Consider the following 22,611-nt stretch of genomic DNA (forward strand, 5'->3'; position numbering starts at 1 on the left):
TACGGAGAGTTGACTCAGGTAGCTTTAAATCGATAACACGCCCCTTAGGGCAAATGTCGTGCATCCTCCACCAATTCAATAACTCTCATTTCTCTCTCCTCCACATTCTCCCTCAACTCACTGACAGTCTCTGGTTCACTCCCCTCAACTTTCGCCGCCTGCTTCCATGGCAGGCTTCTGTCTCCTGCCATAATCTCGTCCCACGTCCAGGATGTCCTCCACTCCTGGCTTTCCTCCTGCGCACGCTTCTTGGTCCGTTGTTGTTGGGATCTTCTGTCACGATCGTCATAATGAGTGGACCAAGATGCAGTGTGGTATGGTTCCATCCTCTTTATTATGAAGTGAAACTCAAAGAAAACAATAAATGTAAAACRAAACGTTAAGCTGCTATAGTGCTCACAGGCAACTATACATAGTCAAGATCCCACAAAGCACAAAGGGGAAATGGCTGCCTAAATATGATCCCCAATCAGAGACAACGATAAACAGCTGCCTCTGATTGGGAACCATACCAGGCCAACATAGAAATTTAAATCACCTAGATGACCCACCCTAGTCACACCCTGACCTAACCAACATAGAGAATAAAAAGCTCTCTATGGTCAGGGCGTGACAAATTGACAACAAATGTGCTTTTCTTTCAAAAACAAGGACATTTCTAAGTGACCCCAAACTTTTGAACGGTAGTGTACATAGACATGAAATCATTGGCCACTTTAATAAATGAAACACTAATCACTTTAATAATGTTTACATATTTTGCATTAGTCATCTCATTTGTATATGCTGTATTCTATTCTATTGTATCTTAGTCTATGCCGCTCTGACATTGCTCGTCCTTATATTTATATATTCTTAATTCCATTCCTTTCCTTAGATTTGTGTGTATTGTGTGTATTCTTGTGAAATTGTTTGATATTACTTGTTAGTTCTGCACTGTTGGAGTTACAAACACAAGCATTTCGCTACATTCGCAGTAAAATCTGCTGAAGGTGTATGTGACCAATACAATTTAATAGAATTTTATCCTATGACAGTGCCACGTTGAAAGTCACTGAGCTCTTCAGTAAGGCCCTTCTACTGCCAATGTTTGTCTATGGAGATTGCATGGCTGTATGCTCGACTTTATACACTTGTCAGCAATGGGTGTAGCTGAAATAGCCAAATCCACTAATTTGAACGGGTGTCCACATACTTTTGTATATATAGTGTATATGTGACCAACAGGCGTAGTTATACAGTGATATTATGATACTATACACTCTCAGTCATCTTGTCAGACTTACTTGATGGCAGGATTTTCTTTAAGCCCTGAAGGCCAGCAGATCAATGTGTCTCCACTAACAACAATCATCTTGAGTGTAGTGATATTTACCAAACACTTTGGCAAATATGACATGTTATTCTTATGAACAAACAAGGATTCCAATTCTTCCAACCTGAATCGGACACAGATATTGGAAATAGTTAAAGAAGCGATGGCCAACCCTCCTCCTAGAGAGCTACAAGGTACAGGCTTTTCCCTCAACCCAACACACATTTAATTCAAGGGTGTACTTACTAGGAACTAAACCAAAGCAAATGTGACAAAACGTGKAGGGTCCTAMCTAAATTTGAACAAAAATGAACTCRTTTTCCTTGCAGAACATTTTTCRTTGCCAAATACTTTGCTACGATGTGCACTAGCAAATACACCCCAGCTAATCAAGATYCTGATGAGCAGCTGATTAACAGAGCTTTCAGCAGGGCTGGAGAAAAAACCTGCACACTCAGTAGCTCTCCAGGCAGAAGGTTGCCCCCACCCAGAGTGGAAACATGTAGTACTTCATAATAACCATTTTAATATCATTTATGAATATGAAACTTTTATCATTAGATGATCATGATGATAATCAATGATGGTAATGTGTGAGTGATGAATGATGAAATGGTCATCTGTTATAGCATTAAGGCTATGCTTCACATACCTGTCCATATCCTCAGGCAAATCCGTCAACATGTTGATACTCATATCCAACAATTGTAGGCTTGTCATTCGAAGAGCACAGATGGGTATGCTGGCGAATTGGTTTTCTGCTATATCCAGATGTGTGACTTTCTTGAGATTGCTTAACTGAAACAAAGACTCAGATTAATTCTGTGTTTACATAGAAGAGCAGTAGCAAGAAAACAAATCCCTACAATAAAGGTCCTATAAAACATTATCATCACAGAATGAGACCTTTTGCATTTTTGTTAAGTTTTTGCATGGTTGTGGTTCGCCATTGTTGCTTGTTGTACAGTATACACACTGAGTGTACAAACATTAAGAACACCTTCCTAATATCGAGTAGCACCCCCCTTAGAACAGCCTCAATTCATAGGGGCACGGACTTTAAGGTGTCGAAAGCGTTTCACAGGGATTGTTGACTACAATGTTTCCCACAGTTGTGTCAAGTTGGCTGGATGTCCTTTGGGTGKACCATTCATGATACACACGGGAAACTGTTGAGCTTGTAAAACCCAGCAGTGTTGCAGTTTTTGACACAAACCAGTGTTCCTGGCACCTACTACCATACCCCATTCAAAGACACTTAAATCCTTTGTCTTGCCCATTCACCCTTTAAATGGCACACAAAAACAATCCATGTCTCAAGGCTTAAAAATCCTTCTTCAAACCGGTCTCCTCCCCTTCATCTGCACTGATTGAAGTGGATTTAACAAGTGACATCAGTAACGGATAATAGCGTTCAACTGCATTCACCTGGTCAGTCTATATCATGGAAAGAGTGTTCTTAATGTTTTGTACACTCAGTGGAAATACCTGGTTCTAATACAGTTAACTGCCAAAATAATGGAAACACTTGAGTAAATGAGGGATACAAAGTATATTGAAAGCAGGTGCTTCCATATAGGTGTGGTTCCTGAGTTAATTAAGCAATAAACATCCCATCATGCTTAGAGTCGTATATAAAAATGCTGGATAGGCCATTATTTTGGCTACCATGGCTATGCCCCCATAGGATGACAATGCCCCCGTCTACAGGGCATGAGTGGTCACAAAGGTTTGATAAGCATGAAAATGATGTAAACCATATCCCATGGCAGTCTCAGTCCCCAGATCTCAACCCAATTGAACACTTATGGGAGATTCTGGAGAGGCGCCTGAGACAACATTTTCCACCACCATAAACAAAACACTAAATTATGGAATTTCTCGAGAAAGAATGGTGTCGCTTCCCTCCAATAGAGTTCCAGACAATTTTGGAAAGACCTTGGACACTATAAACACCCAGCTAGAGGTCGGCRGAACAGTTGTTACTGTTGTTCAGCGGAACAGTTGTTACTGTTGTTCAGTAATATAGCATGGCTGCTATTCAGAGGATTGTTGCTCTGTAACATAACTTGCAGCAACGGCCGCGCAGTTGATTGGTGTATATAAATGTGCATATTCACAACAACCTGAGCCTGTTGCAGACTCACAATGATGGGGCTTTCCTTAAAAAATACAGGGTCCCACAAGAGGAGATAATCAGACTGCTTGACCTTGTGTCTCCCTCAATCAGCCGACCAACCCACTGCAACTTTGCCTGAGTGCTGCAACCTGGGCTTAGGGGTAGATGTAACATAGTAAACAAAAATCCGGGACACTCTAATTAGTATGAAATGTTACGTTTGTATGTATGACTTTGTGGAGGTCCATCATCCATTTTGTATGATATGTTTCAAATTACAATTAGTATGATATGTTTCGAATTACAATCCGTATATGTCAGAAATTGCAATTCGTACAATAAGTTCAAAATATGCAATACATATGATATTTTACAAATTCCAATTTGTTGTGGCTAATGTTAGCTAGGTGGCTAACGCTAACGTTAGCTAGACTAGGGGTTAAGGATAAGGTTAGAAGTTAGGTTAAAGGGTTAATTTTGGATTTTCATTTACTATGTTGCATCTAGTCTATGAGACCAGAGTGACGTAACTTTGGTCAACTCTGAGTTCAACTCGGGATAACCAGTCATATGAATATGGCTTACMTTTTAGTCAGGTCAATTTTTATGGCAACAAATCCTTCAGATCTAACCTGCTCCGGGGCAGACTAACTCAGGGCTAACTCCATTTATCCTGAATGAAGTGTTTGAGCTGCGAGTAGAGGACCAATGAAATCAGAATACCTCCCTCTTGCAAATATTGATTGAGGAAGATAATTGATTAAATATTTTATTATTCAACTGTTTTTGTGTGTAAATACATACAGTACCAGTCAAAAGTTTGGACACCTACACATTCAAGGGTTTTTCTTTATTTGGACTATTTTCTACATTGTAGAATAATAGTGAAGGCATCAAAACTATGACATAACACATATGGAATCATGTAGTAACCAAAAAAGTGTTAAACAAATCAAAATATATTTTAGATTCTTCAAAGTGATGACAGCTTTGCACACTCTTGACATTCTGTCAACCAGCTTCACCTGGAATGCTTTTCCAACAGTCTTGAATGAGTTCTCACATATGCTGAGCACTTGTTGGCCACTTTTCCTTCACTCTGCGGTCCAACTCCTCCCAAACCATCTCAATTGGGTTGAGGTCGGGTGATTGTGGAGGCTAGGTCATCTGATGCAGCACTCCATCACTCACTAAACGCAAACCAGATGGGATGGCGTATCGCTGCAGAATGCTGTGGTAGCCATGCTGGTTAAGTGTGCCTTGAATTCTAAATACATCACAGACAGTGTCACCAGCAAAGCACACCCGCACCATCACACCTCCTCCTCCATGCTTCATGGTGGGAACCACTCATGCGGAGATCATCCATTCACCTACTCTGTGTCTCACAAAGATACGGCGGTTGGAACCAAAAATCTCACATTTGGACTCGTCAGACAGATTTACACCGGTCTAATGTCCATTGCTCATGTTTCTTGGCCCAAGCAAGTCTCTTCTTATTATTGGTGTCCTTTAGTAGTGGTTTCTTCATAKAAATTTGACCTTGAATGCCTGTCTCCTCTGAACAGTTGATGTTGAGATGTGTCTGTTACTTGAACTCCGTGAAGCATTTATTTGGGCTACAATTTCTGAGGCTGGTAACTCTAATGAACTTATCYTCTGCAGCAGAGGTAMCTCTGGGTCTTCCTTTTCTGTAGAGGTCCTCATGACAGCCAGTTTCATCATAGCGCTTGATGGTTCTTGTGACTGCACTTGAAGAAACTTTCAAAGTTCTTGTAATTTTCTGTATTGACTGATCTTCATGTCTTAAAGTAATGATGGGCTGTCATTTCTCTTTGCTTATTTGAGCTGTTCTTGCTATATTGTTCTTGCCTTATTTGAGCTGTTCTTACCAACTACCTACCTTCTCCCCATATTTGTTTTTGTTTTTCTGCTCTTTTGCACACCAGTATTTCTACTTGCACATCGTCATCTGCACATCTATCACTCCAGTGTKAATTGCTAAATTGTAATTACTTCGCCACTATGGCCTATTTATTGCCTTACCTCCTTACTTAATTTGCACACACTGTATACAGATTTTTATATTGTGTTATTGACTGTACGTTTGTTTATCCCATGTGTAACTCTGTGTTGTTATTTTTGTCACACGGCTTTGCTTTATCTTGTCCAGGTCGCCGTTGTAAATGAGAACTTGTTCTCAACTGGCCTGACTGGTTAAATAAAAGGTGAAATAAAAAATAAATAAATATGGACTTGGTCTTTTACCAAATAGGGCTATCTTCTATATACCACCCCTACCTTGTCACAACACAACTGATTGGCTCAAACGCAATAAGAAGGAAATAAATTCCACAAATTAACTTTTAACAAAACACACCTGTTAATTGATATGCATTACAGGTGACTACCTCATGAAGCTGGTTGAGAGAATGCCAAGAGTGTGCAAAGCTGTCATCAAGGCAAAGGGTGGCTACTTTGTAGAATCTCAAATATAAAATGTATTTTATTTGTTTAACACTTTTTTGGTTACTACATGATTCCATATGTTATTTAATAGTTTTGATGTCTTCACAATTATTCTACAATGTAGAAAATAGTCCAAATAAAGAAAAACCCTTAAATTAGTTTTTTTTGTATGACTTAATCAAATTATTTTATCGATAGGATAGAGGCTGACACCAAGACACCCAAGACCCACTCCAATTTGCATACCGCCCCAACAGATCCATAGATGACGCATTCTCAATTGCTCTTCACACTGCCCTCACCCACCTAGATAAGAGGAGTACATACTGTATGTGAGAATGCTGTTCATTGACTACTGCTTAGCATTCAACACCATTGTCCCCTCCAAGCTCTCCACCAAGCTTAAGACTCTGGGTCTGAACACCTCCCTCTGCAACTGGATCCTGGACTTCCTGACGGCCCGAGCCCAGGTGGTGAGAGTAGGCGACGTCACCTCCGCCACTCTRACCCTCAACACAGGGGCGCCACAGTGGTGTGTGCTTAGTCCCTTCCTGTTCTCCCTGTYCACCCACAACTGCGTGGCCACGCACGACTCCAATACCATCATCAAGTTTACTGATGACATGACGGTGGTAGGCCTGATCACCGGCGACGATGAGTCAGCTTACAGGGAGGAGGTCAGTAACCTGACAGTGTGGTGCCAGAACAACAACTTCTCCCTTAATGTCAGTAAGACCAAGGAGCTGATCATGGACTACAGGAAACGGGGGGGCGAGCACGCCCCCACCCACCTCGGCGGGGCTGCAGTGGAGCAGGTTGAGAGCTTCAAGTTCCTCGGTTTCCAAATCACTAAAGACTTAAAATGGTYCAAACACGAGCACAGTTGTGAAGAWGGCGCGACAGCGCCTCTTTTCCCCTCTGGAGGTTGAAAAAGTTTGGCATGGGCTTTAAAATCTTCAAAAAGTTCTACAGCTGTACCATTGAGAGCATTTTGACTGGCTGCATCACTGCCWGGTATGGCAATAGCATCGCCCTTGATCGCATGGAGCTACAGAGCTTGGTGCGGATAKCCCAGTACATCACTGTGTCCGAGCTCCCTSACATCCAGGACATCTTTATCAGGCAGTGTAGTAGGAAGGCCCGGAAAATTGTTAAGACTCCARCCACCCAAGCCATAGGACTATTCTCTCTGCTTCTGCACGGCAAGCGGTACCGATGCGTCAAGTCTTGCACCAACAGGCTCTTGAACAGCTTCTATCCCCAAGCAATACGACTTGATAAATAGATAACAAAATAGCTATCTGAGTTAACCTTGTATCCTTATTGACCTTTTATTTTTATTTTTGCATTGCACTCTCACAGGGCCCTACACACACACTCACACACACACTCACTCCATCATCTTCTCACTCACACATAATATGCACACACATTTATACTGACTCTACACACACCCACTCACAAACAAGCTGCTACTACTCTGTGTATCTTATATCCTGTTGCCTAGTCACCTTACCCCTATACACATCTACCTCCATCACTCCAGTATCCCTGCACATTGTAAATGTGGTATTGGAACTGACCCTGTATATAGTATGCTTACTTACTTATTGTGTTCTTGATATTTCTTGTTTTTTTCCCTTCTAGTTATACATTGTTATTGATTATTGCATTGTTGATTTTCGAGGTTTGCAAGAAAGGCATTTCACTCTACTGCATGTGACATTAAAACTTGAAACTTGAAAAGAGGTGCTCGTGTATTGATAAGCACACAAAAGACGGCATTAATGATAAGTAATAAAATAAAGACGGCACTTCTAGAAGCCTATTTCACACCATAGCCTGCTTGATTGTATTGATCTCTAGAGAAACTGCGCAATGTGCATATTGAGCTCACAGAAAAAAATTATACCAAAATTCAATTAGCTCAGCACTAGAGCTTAAGCACTGTAGAAAAGAAGAYGGCAGATTCAAATCTTGAAATCAATGGTTTGTTTGTTATTTATTTTTGTTATTTATTTTCATTCATAAAAACTAATCTGTGAAATGTATTGGCATAGCTTACATTTCACATGAAATGTGGGCTATTAGTTGTGTTTGCGATTTCAGTACCAGGGAACTGGATGGGATCACGTGAAAAACCAAACATGGCCCCAATGATGCTCTTAGCTGTCACACTTACAGATTCACTCTACGTGCTTGTTTGGGAAACACTTAAAAGTAAATTACTTGGGAAGCACTGCATCTGGTACTATCATCGTAATGCTTAATTTGTGTCACAACTGGGAAACGAGGCCCAGATCTGTCTACAATTGTAAGATATCCAGATCCAATGTGTGTCTGACTAACTCCGGAGGTGGGCAAGAAGATCTGATCACAATGTGTATTTTGATTGTCTACCCATGTCAAAAAATGTTGGGCACAATCAGAATCTGGACGAAATCAGGAAAATGGATGCATGTTAGAACAAGCTATAAACAGAGCTTTTGAAGATATCATACCACACAAGCCATTTCACACAAATACCCCTTACCTCAAAAGGCAACTGTTCAAGATMATTTCCAGTTAGCTCCAATCTCTCCAGATTCTCACATTCACCAAGTTCTGGAGGAATACTGGACAGCCTATTGTAATTAACTTTCAGCACCCTCAGCTTTGTTAATTGACCTTACAAAAAAACATAGGAAAGACATGTAACGGAATGTAGAAACAGATATGTTCTAAATCCCATTTAAATTCAATTCAAATTAAGGATGTTTAATGAGCTAATGTAACAAATAAAGACAAAGTCATAGGAGAGACTTCAGCGTTCATATTTTCAAATAGGAGGACATGCATGATACATAATAATTACCTATTTCAACAGGCAGCTTGCCAATTCCGTTTTGGGGTATATCCAATACGCAGAGGTCCGGAAACTGCACAATCCACTCTGGTAATTTGCAGATTTTAGTTCTTCTTATGTGCCATTCTCGAAGGTATGTCATATCAAGAAGATTATCAGGAAGATCCTGCATTGAAAGTAATACAACATGAAAACAACGWTAGTGTGGATACATACAATGGTAGTGATTTTATCTGAAAACAATCATAATGAAAAAGAATGAGATGGTATGAGCCAATTTACCATCCATTTATCACCATCCAGTTCAAAAATGTATTTGATGCCATCAATTATGGGATTTGCATCTGTAGGATAAAAAAGTCAGTTAAAGAGTGGAGCATGGCAGTGATTGAGAGTGAGAAGAGAGTGAGCATAGTAACTATGGCACAAGTACTTATTCAGATAAATATAAAGTGCATTCGGAAAGTATTCCGACCTCTTCCCTTTTTTCACATKTTGTTACATTACAGCCTTACTCTAAAATTGATTAAATTATAACATGTACTCTACACACAATACCCCATACGGACGAAGCAAAAACCGTTTTTTTGCACGTTATAACAAATAAAAAACAGAAATACATACAGTAAGTATTCTGACCCTTTGAGACTCGAAATTGAGCTCAGGTGCATCTTGTTTCCATTGATCATCCTTGAGATGTTTCTACAACTTGATTGGAGTCCACCTGTGGTAAATTSAATTGGTTGGTCATAATTTGGAAAGGCACACACCTGTCTATATAAGGTGACACAGTTGATAGTGCATGTCAGAGCAAAAGCCAAACCATGAGGTCGAATGAATTATCCGTAGAGCTCAGAGACAGGATTGTGCCGAGGCACAGATCTGTGAAAGGGTACCAAACAATGTCTGCAGCATTGAAGGTCCCGAAGAACACAGTGGCCTCCATCATTCTTAAATGGAATAAGTTTGGAACCACCAAGAATCTTCCTGTAGCTGGCCGCCGGCCAAACTGAGCAATCGRGGGAGAAGAGCCTTGGTCAGGGAGTTGACCAAGAACCCGATGGTCACTCTGATAGAGCTCCAGAGTGGAGATGGGAGAATCTTCCAGAAGGACAACCATCTCTGCAGGACTGCACCAATCAGGCCTTTTATGGTAGTGGCCAGACTGGGGCGAAGGTTCACCTTCCAACAGGACAACGACCCTAAGCACACAGCCAAGACGATGCAGGAGTGGCTTCAGAACAAGTCTCTGAATGTCCTTGAGTGGCCCAGCCAGAGCCCAGACTTGAACCCGATCGAACACCTCTGGAGCGACCTGAAAATAGCTGTGCAGCGACGCTCCCCATCCAACCTGACAGAGCTTGAGCGGATCTGCAGAGAATTGGAGAAACTCCCCAAATACAGGTGTGCCAAGCTTGTAGCGTCATACCCAAAAAGACTCAAGGCTGTAATCACTGCCGAAGGTGCTTCAACAAAGTACTGAGTAAAGGGTCTGAATACTTATGTAAATGTATATTTGTTTTATATTTTTATACATTTACAACATTTTCACGGGACATGTTGGATTGCTGTCCTAATGATTTAATTGTTTTGCTGAGCTTGCCTGTGTTTGGTATATCCTGGTGGAGCTGAATTTCATTCAGAGCTGTTCTCGTCAGGTAGTGTTGGAGCACTTCCACCTCGTTGGATTTCAATTTCTTGCATGCTATGCGATACTGCCATTGCTGATCGATCCTTGGGAAAAACAATTAAAAGTTTATCTGGAAACGTTTACATTTGTGTAGTAGCCTATTTACAAAAGGCAAGATTGGACCAGATCACAGCAACATCAATTGTTGAAAATACATTGTCTGGATGAGAGCAACGAGAAAGACACTGCTGTTGGATGTCATTATTATCACATAGCTAAGGTGAATCTAGTTTACTGGGGTACCAGTCTTTTTTTGTGCCATCATGCTACTCGTCGTCTTGTCATACCAAATATTTTGCCGCTCCAAACAAGGAGTTGCATGATGGCACAAGCAGACTGGAAATCTAGGTGACTTAAAGGAAAACTCCACCCAAAAACTATCTTTTGGTATTTGTTTCATTAGAATATTGTTGGTATAGTCCCAAAATGTTTTGCATGCCAGAAATCACATTTTCAAGATATGTAACTTTCAAAATACAGCAATACAGCTGGTATGATGCATTTTGCATCAAATAATGCTGCGTTCAAATCAAATTTTATTGGTCACATACACATGGTTAGCAGATGTAAAAAGGGCTTATGAATTTGATTGATTCATGTTATTGCGAGTGTAGCGAAATGCTTGTGCTTCTAGTTCTGACAGTGCATCAATATCTAACATGTAATCTAATAATTCCATAACAATTACCTAATACACACAAATCTAAGTAAAGGAATGGAATAAGAATATAAACACGCAGTTGAAGTCGGAAGTTTACATACACCKTAGCCAAATACATTTAAACTCAGTTTTTCACAATTCCTGACATTTAATCCTAGTAAAAATTCCCTGTTTTAGGTCAGTTAGGATCACCACTTTATTTTAAGAATGTCAATTGTCAGAATAATAGAAGAAAGAATGATTTATTTCAGCTTTAATTTCTTTCATCACATTCCCAGTGGATCAGAGAGTTTACRTACACTCAATTAGTATTTGGTAGCATTGCCTTTAAATTGTTTAACTTGRGTTAAACGTTTCGGGTAGCCTTCCACAAGCTTCCCACAATAGGTTGGGTGAATTTTGGCCCATTCCTCCTGACAGAGCTGGAGTAACTGAGTCAGGTTTGTAGGCCTCCTTGCTCGCACACGCTTTTTTCAGTTCTGCCCAAAAATGTTCTATAGAATTGAGGTTAGGGCTTTGTGATGGCCACTCCAATACCTTGACTTTGTTGTCCTTAAGCTATTTTGCCACAACTCTGGAAGTATGCTTGGGGTCATTGTCCATTTGGGAGACCCATTTGCGACCAAGCTTTAACTTCCTGACTGATGTCTTGAGGTGTTGCTTCGAAAAATCCACATAATTTTCCTGCCTCCTGATGCCATCTATTTTGTGAAGTGCACCAGTCCCTCCTGCAGCAAAGCACCCCCACAACATGATGCTGCCACCCCCGTGCTTCACGGTTGGGATGGTGTTATTCGGCTTGCAAGCCTCCCCCTTTTTCCTTCAAACATAACGAAGGTCATTATGGCCAAACAGTTATCTTTTTGTTTCATCAGACCAGAGGACATTTCTCCAAAAAGTACGATCTTTGTCCCCATGATGCAGTTGCAAACCGTAGTCTGGCTTTTTTATGGCGGTTTTGGAGCAGTGACTTCTTCCTTGCTGAGCGGCCTTTCAGTTTATGTCAATATAGGACTTGTTTTACTGTGGATATAGATACTTTTTTACCTGTTTCCTCCAGCATCTCACAAGGTCCTTTGCTGTTCTGGGATTGATTTGCACTTTTCGCACCAAAGTACGTTCATCTCCAGGAGACCGAAGCGGTATGACGGCTGCGTGTCCCATGGTGTTTATACTTGCGTACTATTGCTTGTACAGATGAATTGGTACCTTCAGGCATTTTGACAATTGCTCCCAAGAAATGAACAGACTTGTGGAGTCTACAATTTATTTCTGAGGTCTTGGCTGATTTTCTGTTGATTTTCCCATGATGTCAAGCAAAGAGGCACTGAGTTACAAGGTAGGCCTTGAAATACATCCACAGGTATACCTCCAATTGACTCAAATTATGTCAATTCGCCTATCAGAAGCTTATAAAGCCATGACAAATTTTCAGGAATTTTCCAAGCTGTTCAAAAGGCACAGTCAACTAGTGTATGTAAACGTCGACCCACTGGACATTTGATCATAGTGAATTATAAGTGAAATAATCTGTCTGTAAACAATTGTTGGAAAAATTACTTGTGTCATGTGCAAAGGAGATGTCCTAACTGACTTGCCAAAACTATAGTTTGTTMATTAACAAGAAATGTGTGGAGTGGTTGAAAAACGGGTTTTAATGACTCCAACCTAAGTGTATGTACACTTCCGACTTCAACTGTATAAATATATGGATGAGCAATGACGGAGCGGCATGGGCAAGATGCAATAGATCGCATAGAATAAAATACAGTACATACATATGAGATGAGTGATGAAATATGTTAACATTATTCAAGTGGCATTATTAAAGTGACTAATGATCCATTTATTAAAATGGACAATGATTTCAAGTCTGTATGTAGGCAGCAGCCTCTCTGTGTTAGTTATGGCTGTTTAACAGTCTGATGGCCTTGAAATAGAAGCTGTTTTTCAGGTTCTCGKTCCCAGCTTTGATGCACCTGTACTGACCTCACCTTCTGGATGGTAGTGGGGTGAACAGGCAGTGGCTCGGGTGGTTGTTGTCCTTGATGATCTTTTTGGCATTCCTGTGACATTGGATGCTGTAGGTGTCCTGGAGGTCAGGTAATTTYCCCCCAGTGATGCGTTGTGCAGACCGCACCACCCTCTGGAGAGCCTTGCGGTTGTGGCGGTGCAGTTGTCATACCAGGCGGTGATACAGCCCAACAGGATGCTCTCAATTGTGCATCTGTGAAAGTTTGTGAGGGTTTTAGGTGACAAGCCTAATTTCTTCAACATCCTGAGTTTGAAGAGGCGATGTTGYGCCTTCTTCACCACACTGTCTATGTGRGTGGACCACTTCAGTTTGTCCATGATGTATACGCCGAGGAACTTAAAACTTTCCACATTCTCCACTGCTGTCCCATCGATGTGGATAGGGGGGTGCTCCCTCTCCTGTTTCCTGAAGTCTACGATCATCTACTTTGCTTTGTTGACGTTGAGTGAGAGGTTGTTTTCCTGACACCMCACTCCGAGTGCCCTCACCTCCTCCCTGTAGGCTGTCTCGTCGTTGTTGCTAATCAAGCCCACTAATGTTGTGTCATCTGCAAACTTGATGATTGAGTTGGAGACGTGCATGGCCACGCAGTCATGGGTGAACAGGGAGTACAGGAGGGGGCTGAGCACGTACCCTTGTGGGGCCCCAGTGTTGAGGATCAGTGAAGTGGTGGTGATGTTTCCTACCTTCACCACCTGGGGGCGACCCGTCAGGAAGTCCAGGACCCAATTGCACAGGGTGGGGTTGAGACCCAGGGCCTCAAGCTTAATGATGCGCTTGGAGGGTACTATGGTGTTTAATGCTGAGCTACAGTCAATGAACAGCATTCTTACATAGGTATTCCTCTTGTCCAGATGGGATAGGGCAGTGTGCATTGTGATGGCGATAGCATCGTCTGGACATATTGGTGCGGTAAGCAAATTGAAGTGGGTCTAGGGTGATAGGTAAGGTGGAGGTGATATGACTGATCCTTGACTAGTCTCTCAAAGCACTTCATGATGACAGAAGKGAGTGCTACGGGGCGTTAGTCATTTAGTTCAGTTACCTTTTCCTACTTGGGTACAGGAACAATGGTGGCCATCTTGAAGCATGTGGGGACAGCAGACTGGGATAGGGAGAGATTGAATATGTTTGTAAACACACCAGCCAGCTGGTCTGCRCATGCTCTGAGGACGCCGCTAGGGATGTCGCCTGGGCCGGCAGCCTTGTGAGGGTAAACACGTTTAAACGTCTTACTCACGTCGGCCACAGAGAAGGAGAGCCCACAGTCCTTGGTAGTGGGCCGTGGGCCGTGTCGGTGACACTGTATTATCCTCAAAGTGGGCAAAGAAGGTGTTTAGTTTGTCTGGAAGCAAGACGTCGGTGTCTGTGATGTGGCTGGTTTTCCTTTTGTAGTCTGTGATTGTCTGTAGATTCTGCCACATACGTGTCGTGGCTGAGCCGTTGAATTGCAACTCCACTTTGTCTCTATACTGACGTTTTGCTTGTTTGTTTGCCTTGCGGAGGGAATAACTACACTGTTTGTATTCAGCCRTATTGGCAGTCACCATTCCATGTTTAAATGCGGTGGTTCGCGCTTTCAGTTTTGTGCGAATGCCGCCATCTATCCACGTTTTCTGGTTAGGGTAGGTTTTAATAGCCACAGTAGGTACAGCATTTCCAATACACTTCCTTACAAACTCACTCATTGAATCAGCGTATACGTCGATATTATTCTCTGAGACTACCCGGAACATGTCCCAGTCCGCGTGATCAAAACAATGTTGAAGTGTGGATTCCGATTGGTCAGACTAGCGTTGAATAGCCCTTAGCACGGGTACATCCTGTTTGAGTTTCTGCCTATATGAAGGGCGGCGCAAAATGGAGTCATGGTCAAATTTGCCAAAAGGAGGGCGGGGGAGGGCCTTGTATGCATCGCTGAAGTTAGAGTAGCAGTGATCCAGTGTTTTATCAGCGTGAGTACAGTCAATATGCTGATTGAATTTAGGTAGCCTTGTTCTCAAATTTGCTTTGTGAAAATCCCCAGCTACAATAAATGCAGCCTCAGGATATGTGGTTTCCAGTTTGCATAAAGTCCAGTGAAGTTCCTTGAGGGCCGTCGTGGTATCGGCTTGATGAGGGATATACATGGTTGTGACAATAACCGAGGAGAATTCCCTTGGGCGATAATATGGTCGGCATTTGATTGTGAGGAATTCTAGGTCAGGTGAACAAAAGGATTTGAGTTCCTGTATGTTGTTACAATTACACTATGAGACGTTAATCATGAAACATACACCCCCGCCCTTCTTCATCCCGGAGAGATGTTTATTCCTGTCGTTATGACGCACAAAGAATCCATTTGGCTGTACCGACTCCAACAGCATATCCCGAGAGAGTCATGTTTCCGTGAAACAGAGTATGTTACTATCCCTGATGTCTCTCTGGAAAGCAACTCTTGCCTTAATTTCGTCTACCTTGTTATCTAGAGACTGAACATTAGCGAGTAATATACCTGGAAGTGGTGGGTGGTGTGCACGCCTCCGAAGTCTGACCAGAAGACCGCTCCGTCTGCCTCTTCTCCGGCGGCGTTGTTTTGGGTCAGCCTCTGGAATCAGTTCAAATGCCCTGGGTGGTTTGGACAAAGGATCCGCTTCGGGAAAGTCGTATTCCTGGTCRTGGTGCTGGTAAGTTGACGTTGCTTTGATATCCATAGTTCTTCCCGGCTGTATGTAATAACACTTAAGAATTTSTGGSCTAACAATGTAAGAAATAATACATAAAATTACAAAATACWGCTAAGTTACTCAGGACTAGAAGCGAGGCAGCCCTCTCTGTCGGCGCCATATTTTCTCCACAATGCATCATACCAGCTGTACTTTTCTATTTTGAAAGTTATGTATCTTAAAAACTTGATTGCTGTCATGCAAAAAACAATGGGACTATATTAACAATGGACTACTGAAACAAATACCTTAAATATAGTTTTGGGGTTTAATTTTCCTTTAAGTTAAAAATAATATGAAAATATATCTAGAATATGGTTGTCAAACCTCTGAGTTTTGATTAATAAACATACTTGGTCAGAGCGCTTTTCTGTACTCGCTCGTGTTCCTTCTTCTGCTTGTTTTTGTATTTTTTCTCTCTGCCTTCCCAAATGTTCCTGAGCAGTGAGATGTCATAAACTGGTATATCAACCCTCCTGTCCACCCTCATGTTGATTTCCCCTGTGGAAAAATACAGAAATTTAGGGTAAGTAAAAAACATGACATTATACCCACAAACAAAAAGGTATTTCACCTCAAGCCTCTATCCTTTTGAGAAAATCTGTTTATAAAATTATATTTAAAAAAGGATTGGGTTTAGCTAACAGTTAAGCAGCATCAAGGGGGTAAAATGTAATATCTTGTTAGAAATCAGATGACAATCTACCATAAAACAAGGGCAATCCAAAAACTGTATCTAACCGTTTGACCCACGATCTTACCTCTGGAACTGTTAGGTTGAATCTCACAGTTGATTGTTGATTCCATGTTATGTGTTTTAAATGTGTCTGCCAATATGAATGACACTGTACAAGTTCAGATGTAGAGTTGTAGATCTTTGATTCCATATTGAAATTGTTACCAATTGACACTCCTTTTTTGGGCTCCCGAGTGGAGCAGCGGTCTAAGGCACTGCATCTCAGTGCTAGAGGCATCACTACAGAACCTAGTTCGATTCCAGGCTGTATCACAACCGGCCTTGATTGGGAGTCCAATAGGGCGGCGCACAATTGGCCCAGCGTCGTCCGGGTTAGGGTTTGGCCATTAGGGTAGGCCGCCATTGTAAAAAATAATTTGTTCTGAWCTGACTTTCCTAGTTAAATAAAAATGTATTAATACCATAGTGCAGGAAGTGCCTTTGAAAACAAATRTTGGTTTTGTGCCCTTTGTCTTTCATGTGTACATTAGATTTTAGTCAATTAGTAGGAACTTTTATCCAGAGCGACTTGACTTGCATTTTCTAGAGCTTTGGGAGAAAATCATACACAAATAATTTACTCTACAGTTGTTTAGACAAGTATTAGCATCAGAAGCACAGGCTTCCCCAAGCGAGATTGGACAAGCACAAACATGCTTTGCCATGCTTACTTTTCAGTGCGCTGAATAGGAAAAGTCTCTATTTCTCCTGTAAAAAACATATGATACAGATGATATTGATTAAAAAAAGGATCATGTTATATACAGTAAGTGCTTCATTTATTATATATTTTTTTTTACTGTTTTCTACATTGTAGAATAATAATGAAGACATCAAAACTATAAAATAACACATATGGAATCATATAGTAACCAGAAAAGTTTTAAACAAATCAAAATATATTTTATATTTGAGATTCTTCCAAGGAGCCACCCTTTGCCTTGATGATAGCTTAGCACACTCTTGGCTTTCTCTCAACCAGCTTCAAGAGGTAGTTAACTGTAATGCATTTCAATTAACAGGTGTGCCTTCTTAAAAGTTAATTTGTGGAATTTATTTCCTTCTTAATGCATCTGAGCCAATCAGTTGTGCTGTGACAAGGTAGGGGTGGTACACAGAAGATAGTCATATTTGGTAAAAGACCAAGTCCATATTATGGCAAGAACAGCTCAAATAAGCAAAGAGAAATGACAGTCCATCATTACTTTGACACATGAAGGTCAGTCAATGTGGAACATTTCAAGAACTTTTAAAGTTTCTTCAAGTGCAGTCACAAAAGCCATCAAGTGCTATGATGAAACTGGCTCTTATGAGGACCACCACAGGAAATGAAAACCAAGAGTTACCTCTGCTGCAGAGGATAAGTTCATTAGAGTTACCAGCCTCAGAAATTGCAGCCCAAATAAATGCTTCACAGAGTTTAACAGACACATCTCAATATCAACTGTTCAGAGGAGACTGCGTGAATCAGGCCTTCATGGTTGAATTGTTGCAAAGAAAGCACTACTAAAGGACACCAATAATAAAAAATAAGAGACTTGCTAGGGCCAAGAAACATGAGGAATGGACATTAGACCGGTGGAAATCTGTCCTTTGGTCTGATGAGTCCAAATATGAGATTTTTGGTTCCAACCGCCGTGTCTTTGTAAGACGCAGAGCATGGAGGAGGAGGTGTGATGGTGTGGGGGTGCTTTGCTGGTGACACTGTCAGTGCTTTATTTAGAATTCAAGGCACACTTAACCAGCATGGCTACCACAGCATTCTGCAGCGATACGCCATCCCATCTGATTAGCACTTAGCACTTTTTCAACAGGACTATGACCCAAAACACACCTCCAGGTTGTGTAAGGGCTATTTGACGAAGAAGGAGAGTGATGGAGTGGTACATCAGATGACCTGGCCTCCACAATCACCCGTCCTCAACCCAATTGAAATGGTTTGGGATGAATTGGACCACAGAATGAAGGAAAAGCAGCCAACAAGTGCTCAGCATATGTGGGAACTCCTTCAAAACGGTTGGAAAAGCATTCCAGGTGAAGCTGGTTGAGAGAATGTCAAGAGTGTACAAAGCTGTCATCTAGGCAAAGGGTGGCTACTTTGAAGAATCTGAAATCTAAAATATATTTTGATTTGTTTAACACTTTGTTGGTTACTACATGATTCCATTCCATGTAGAAAATAGTCACACAMAAAAATAAAACATTGAATGAGTAGGTGTGTCCAAACTTTTGACTCAAACTGTATATATATTATATACGCTAAAGGTAACCATGCCCTATATGTGGAGCACATCAATCATCACCACAGCATTTTGATGAGAACAGTCACAGCAGTCGGCTTTGCTAAGCTCACCTCGCTCTCTAATGCCTCTGACCACACTGACACATTTGGTCTCTGATCACAGTCATACCACACTGAAACCTAGAAAACATGTGACGTGACTTTAACCCTGTTGAATAGTCTAAACTGAATAATCATTAATGGGGATGTTCAGGATTGTACAACTTGATGTTAGATGGTTTAGATGGTTTTAAAGAAAAACAAACCATTGGTGATAGTTTCTCCTGGTCCATAGACTACAGGAGGGTGTGGAACCGAAGAATCGTGAACATCCACTTTAAAAGTCAGAAATTGATATAAGTATGTAAATTAGAATAACATTAGTAATGGTGGAGTTATGCCATTAGGTGCTATTTTTGTAAAATTCTACTTTATATTTAGACTTAGGAACAGACTGCTGTGACTGACTATTGATTTAAAAACTGAAGTCATGGTAGCAAGCACTTGAACAGGATTGAATGTTTTCATAAATGTATGTCTTCATATATATTACTTTCAGCTCAAGAGTCTGAATGGTCCTTTATCAATCTCACTTGGAAACATATTGGTTTCTCTATACTTTTAGATCCAAAACAGTTGTTTGCTGTAGTTTGTCTGTACCTTGAATTTCACAACACACATTTATTATTGTGTGAAAATAACTCGATTTTCCCCTAAGCTATAAATCCTGTATGAAAACAATGAAGACATCCATAGGTACGATTAGTGATAAGACAATGCGTACAACAAATACATTTTCTTACCTGTGTAAATTGACCGCTTCTGTGTGACTTCAACTGCTTGTTTAGTTGTTTACAAAGTTGTTCGGCTAAAATACAGATGACTAACAACTGTCTGCCTCTCTGTGACCAAGGTGCTATTTTTACACTGGAGATATGATTCCATGGGTCACATGGAGGCACTCTCATGAGTACCAACATTACAGCATGAGCCCTACCGTCTGTCACCTTATGGAATCTCTTATGGAAACTGTTCTACTAAACTGCTCTCAAGTTTCAGTGGTTAAGAATCTAAAAAGCTCTCATATTGCAGTGGTTACTAGTGATTAGAAGTGATACATTGCAAGTTATAAAATGGGTGGTTCGAGCCCTGAATGCTGATTGGCTGACAGCCGTGGTATATCAGACCGTATAGACCGGGTATGACAAAACATGTATTTTTACTGATCTAATTACGTTGGTAACCAGTTTATAATAGAAATAAGGTACCTCGGGGGTTTGTGGTATATGGCCAATATACCAAGCCYAAGGGCTGTATCCAGGCACCCCGCGTTTCGTTGCGCATAAGAACAGCCCTTAGCCATGGTATATTGGCCATTTATATATGGTATATTGGCCCTCTTGTGCCTTATTGCTTAACTATACATTCTACATCAGTAAAGAAAACAGTTGTAATGTTAAACTTACATAGGCATATGCGTGCGTGCAAATGTGTGTGTGTGCTTGCATGAATGGTATTTCACATTGGATGTTGTGACCTCTGTCCTACCTTCTCTGACCTACAGTACCAGTCAAAAGTTTGGACACAGCTACTCATTCAAGGGTTTTTAATAGTGAATAATAGTGAAGACATCAAAACTATGAAATAACACATATAGAATCATCCAGTAACCAAAAAAGTGTTAAACAAATCAAAATATATTATATATTTGAGATTCTTCAAAGAAGCCACCCTTTGCCTTGATGACAGCTTAGCACACTCTTGGTATTCTCTCATAGATAATGAACAGCAAGTAGCAGCATGTACAAAACAAATGGAGGGGGGCAATGTAATAGTACGGTGGCCATTGATTAATTGTTCAGCAGTCTTATGGCTTGAGGGTAGAAGCTGTTAAGGAGCCCTTTGGTCCTAGACTTGGCGCTCCGGTACCGCTTGCCGTGCGGTAGCAGAGAAAACAGTCTATGACTTTGGTGACTGGAGTCTCTGACAATTTTATGGGCTTTCCTCTGACACCCGCTATTACTTCCTGGATGGCAGGAAGCTTGGCACCAGTGATGTACTGGCCGTACGCACTACCCTCTGTTGCGCCTTAGGTTAGATGCCGAGCAGTTGTCATACCAGGCGGTGATGCAAACGGTCAGGATGCTCTCGATGGTGCAGCTGTATAACATTTTTGAGGATCTTGGACCCATACTAAATCTTAGTCTTCTGAGGTGAAATAGGTTTTGTCGTGCCCTCTTCACAACTGCTTGGTGTGTTTGGACCATGATAGTTCGTTCTCGACTCTCGACCCGCTCCACTACAGCCCTGTTGATGTTAATGGGGGCCTGTTCATCCCTCATTTTCCTGTAGTCCACAATCAGCTCCTTTGTCTTGCTCACATTGAGGGAGAGGTTGTTGTCCTTGCACCACACTCCCAGTTATCTGACCTCCTCCCTATAGCCTGTCTCATCGTTGTCGGTGATGACGCCTACCACTGTTGTGTCGTCAGCAAACTTAATGATGGTGTTGGAGTCTTGTTTGGCCATGCAGTCGTGGGTGAACAGGGAGTACAGGAGGGGACTAAGTACACACCTCTGAGGGACCCCAGTGTTGAGGAWCAGCATGGCAGACGTGTTGTTGCCTACCATTACCACCTGTGGGCGGCCCGTCAGGAAGTCCAGGATCCARTTGCAGAGGGAGGTGTTTAGTCCCAGGGTCCTTAGCTTAGTGATGAGCTTCGTGGGCACTATGGTGTTGAACGCTGAGCTAGAGTCAATGAATAGCATTCTCACAAAGGTGTTCCTTATTTCCAGGTGAGAAAGGGCAGTGTGGAGTGCGATTAAGATTGCGTCATCTGTGGATCTGTTGGGGCGGTATGCGAATGGAGTGGATCTAGGGTATCCGGGAGGATGCTGTTGATGTGAGCCATGACCAGCCTTTCAAAGCACTTCACGGTTACCACACTATAGAGTGTTATCACACGGTCACCCAGAACAACTGGTGCTCTCGTCTATGCTTCAGTGTTGCTTGCCTCGAAGCGAGCATAAAAGGCATTTAGCTCGTCTGGTAGGCTCGCGTCACTGGGCAGCTCGCGTCTGGGTTTCCCTTTGTAGTCATAGCCCTGCCACATCTGACGAGCATTAGCTCAATGCAGATGTTGCCTGTAATCCATGGCTTCTGGTTGGGATATGTACKTACGGTCACTGTGGGGACGATGTCATCGATGCACTTACTGATGAGGTGGTATACTCCTCATTGCCATTGGATGAATCCCGGAACATATTCCAGTCTGTGCTAGCAAAACAGTCCTGTAGCGTAGCATCCACGTCATCTGACCACTTCCGCAATTGAGCGAGTCACTGGTACTTCCTGCTTTAGTTTTTGCTTGTAAGCAGGAATCAGGAGGATAGAATTATGGTCAGATTTGCCAAATGTAGGGCGAGGGAGAGCTTTGTATGCGTCTYTGTGTGTGGAGTAAAGGTGGTCTAGAGTTTTTTTCCCTCTGGTTGCACATGTGACATGCTGGTAAAACTGATTAAAGTTTGCCTGCATTAAAGTCCCCGGCCACTAGGAGTGCCACTTCTGGATGAGCATTTTCTGGTTTGCTTATGGCCTYATAGCGTTGGTTGAGTGCGGTCTTAKTGCCAGCATCGGTCTGTGGTGGTAAATAGATGGCTACAAATAAAATAGAWGAGAAATCTCTGTGTAGGTAGTGTGGTCTACAGCTTATCATAAGGTACTCTACCTCAKGCAAGCAATACCTYGAGACTTCT

The 22,611-nt window shown here is 41.7% G+C and overlaps 1 protein-coding gene across 2 annotated transcripts in view; it reads right to left on the minus strand.

Annotated features, from left to right (window-relative positions):
• The window catches only part of lrrc2 (leucine rich repeat containing 2), a 24,120-nt gene extending 4,365 nt beyond the window's left edge, over positions 1 to 19,755 (minus strand). The window contains exons 1-9 of one of the 2 annotated variants that reach the window (XM_024001099.3): positions 19,660 to 19,755; positions 17,247 to 17,283; positions 16,193 to 16,340; positions 10,352 to 10,482; positions 9,031 to 9,092; positions 8,758 to 8,914; positions 8,437 to 8,570; positions 1,968 to 2,113; positions 1,287 to 1,439 (exon numbers count right to left, since the gene is read on the minus strand). In XM_024001099.3, coding sequence (XP_023856867.1) covers positions 1,287 to 1,439; positions 1,968 to 2,113; positions 8,437 to 8,570; positions 8,758 to 8,914; positions 9,031 to 9,092; positions 10,352 to 10,482; positions 16,193 to 16,329 — 920 coding nt within the window. In that variant the 5' untranslated portion in view covers positions 16,330 to 16,340; positions 17,247 to 17,283; positions 19,660 to 19,755. The remainder of the gene's footprint in view (positions 1 to 1,286; positions 1,440 to 1,967; positions 2,114 to 8,436; positions 8,571 to 8,757; positions 8,915 to 9,030; positions 9,093 to 10,351; positions 10,483 to 16,192; positions 16,341 to 17,246; positions 17,284 to 19,659) is intronic. The other variant, XM_070447165.1, reaches the window with a different exon arrangement.
• Between the last annotated feature and the right edge of the window lie 2,856 nt (positions 19,756 to 22,611).

Source organism: Salvelinus sp. IW2-2015, linkage group LG15, assembly GCF_002910315.2.
Source record: "Salvelinus sp. IW2-2015 linkage group LG15, ASM291031v2, whole genome shotgun sequence".
NCBI lineage: Eukaryota > Metazoa > Chordata > Actinopteri > Salmoniformes > Salmonidae > Salvelinus > Salvelinus sp. IW2-2015.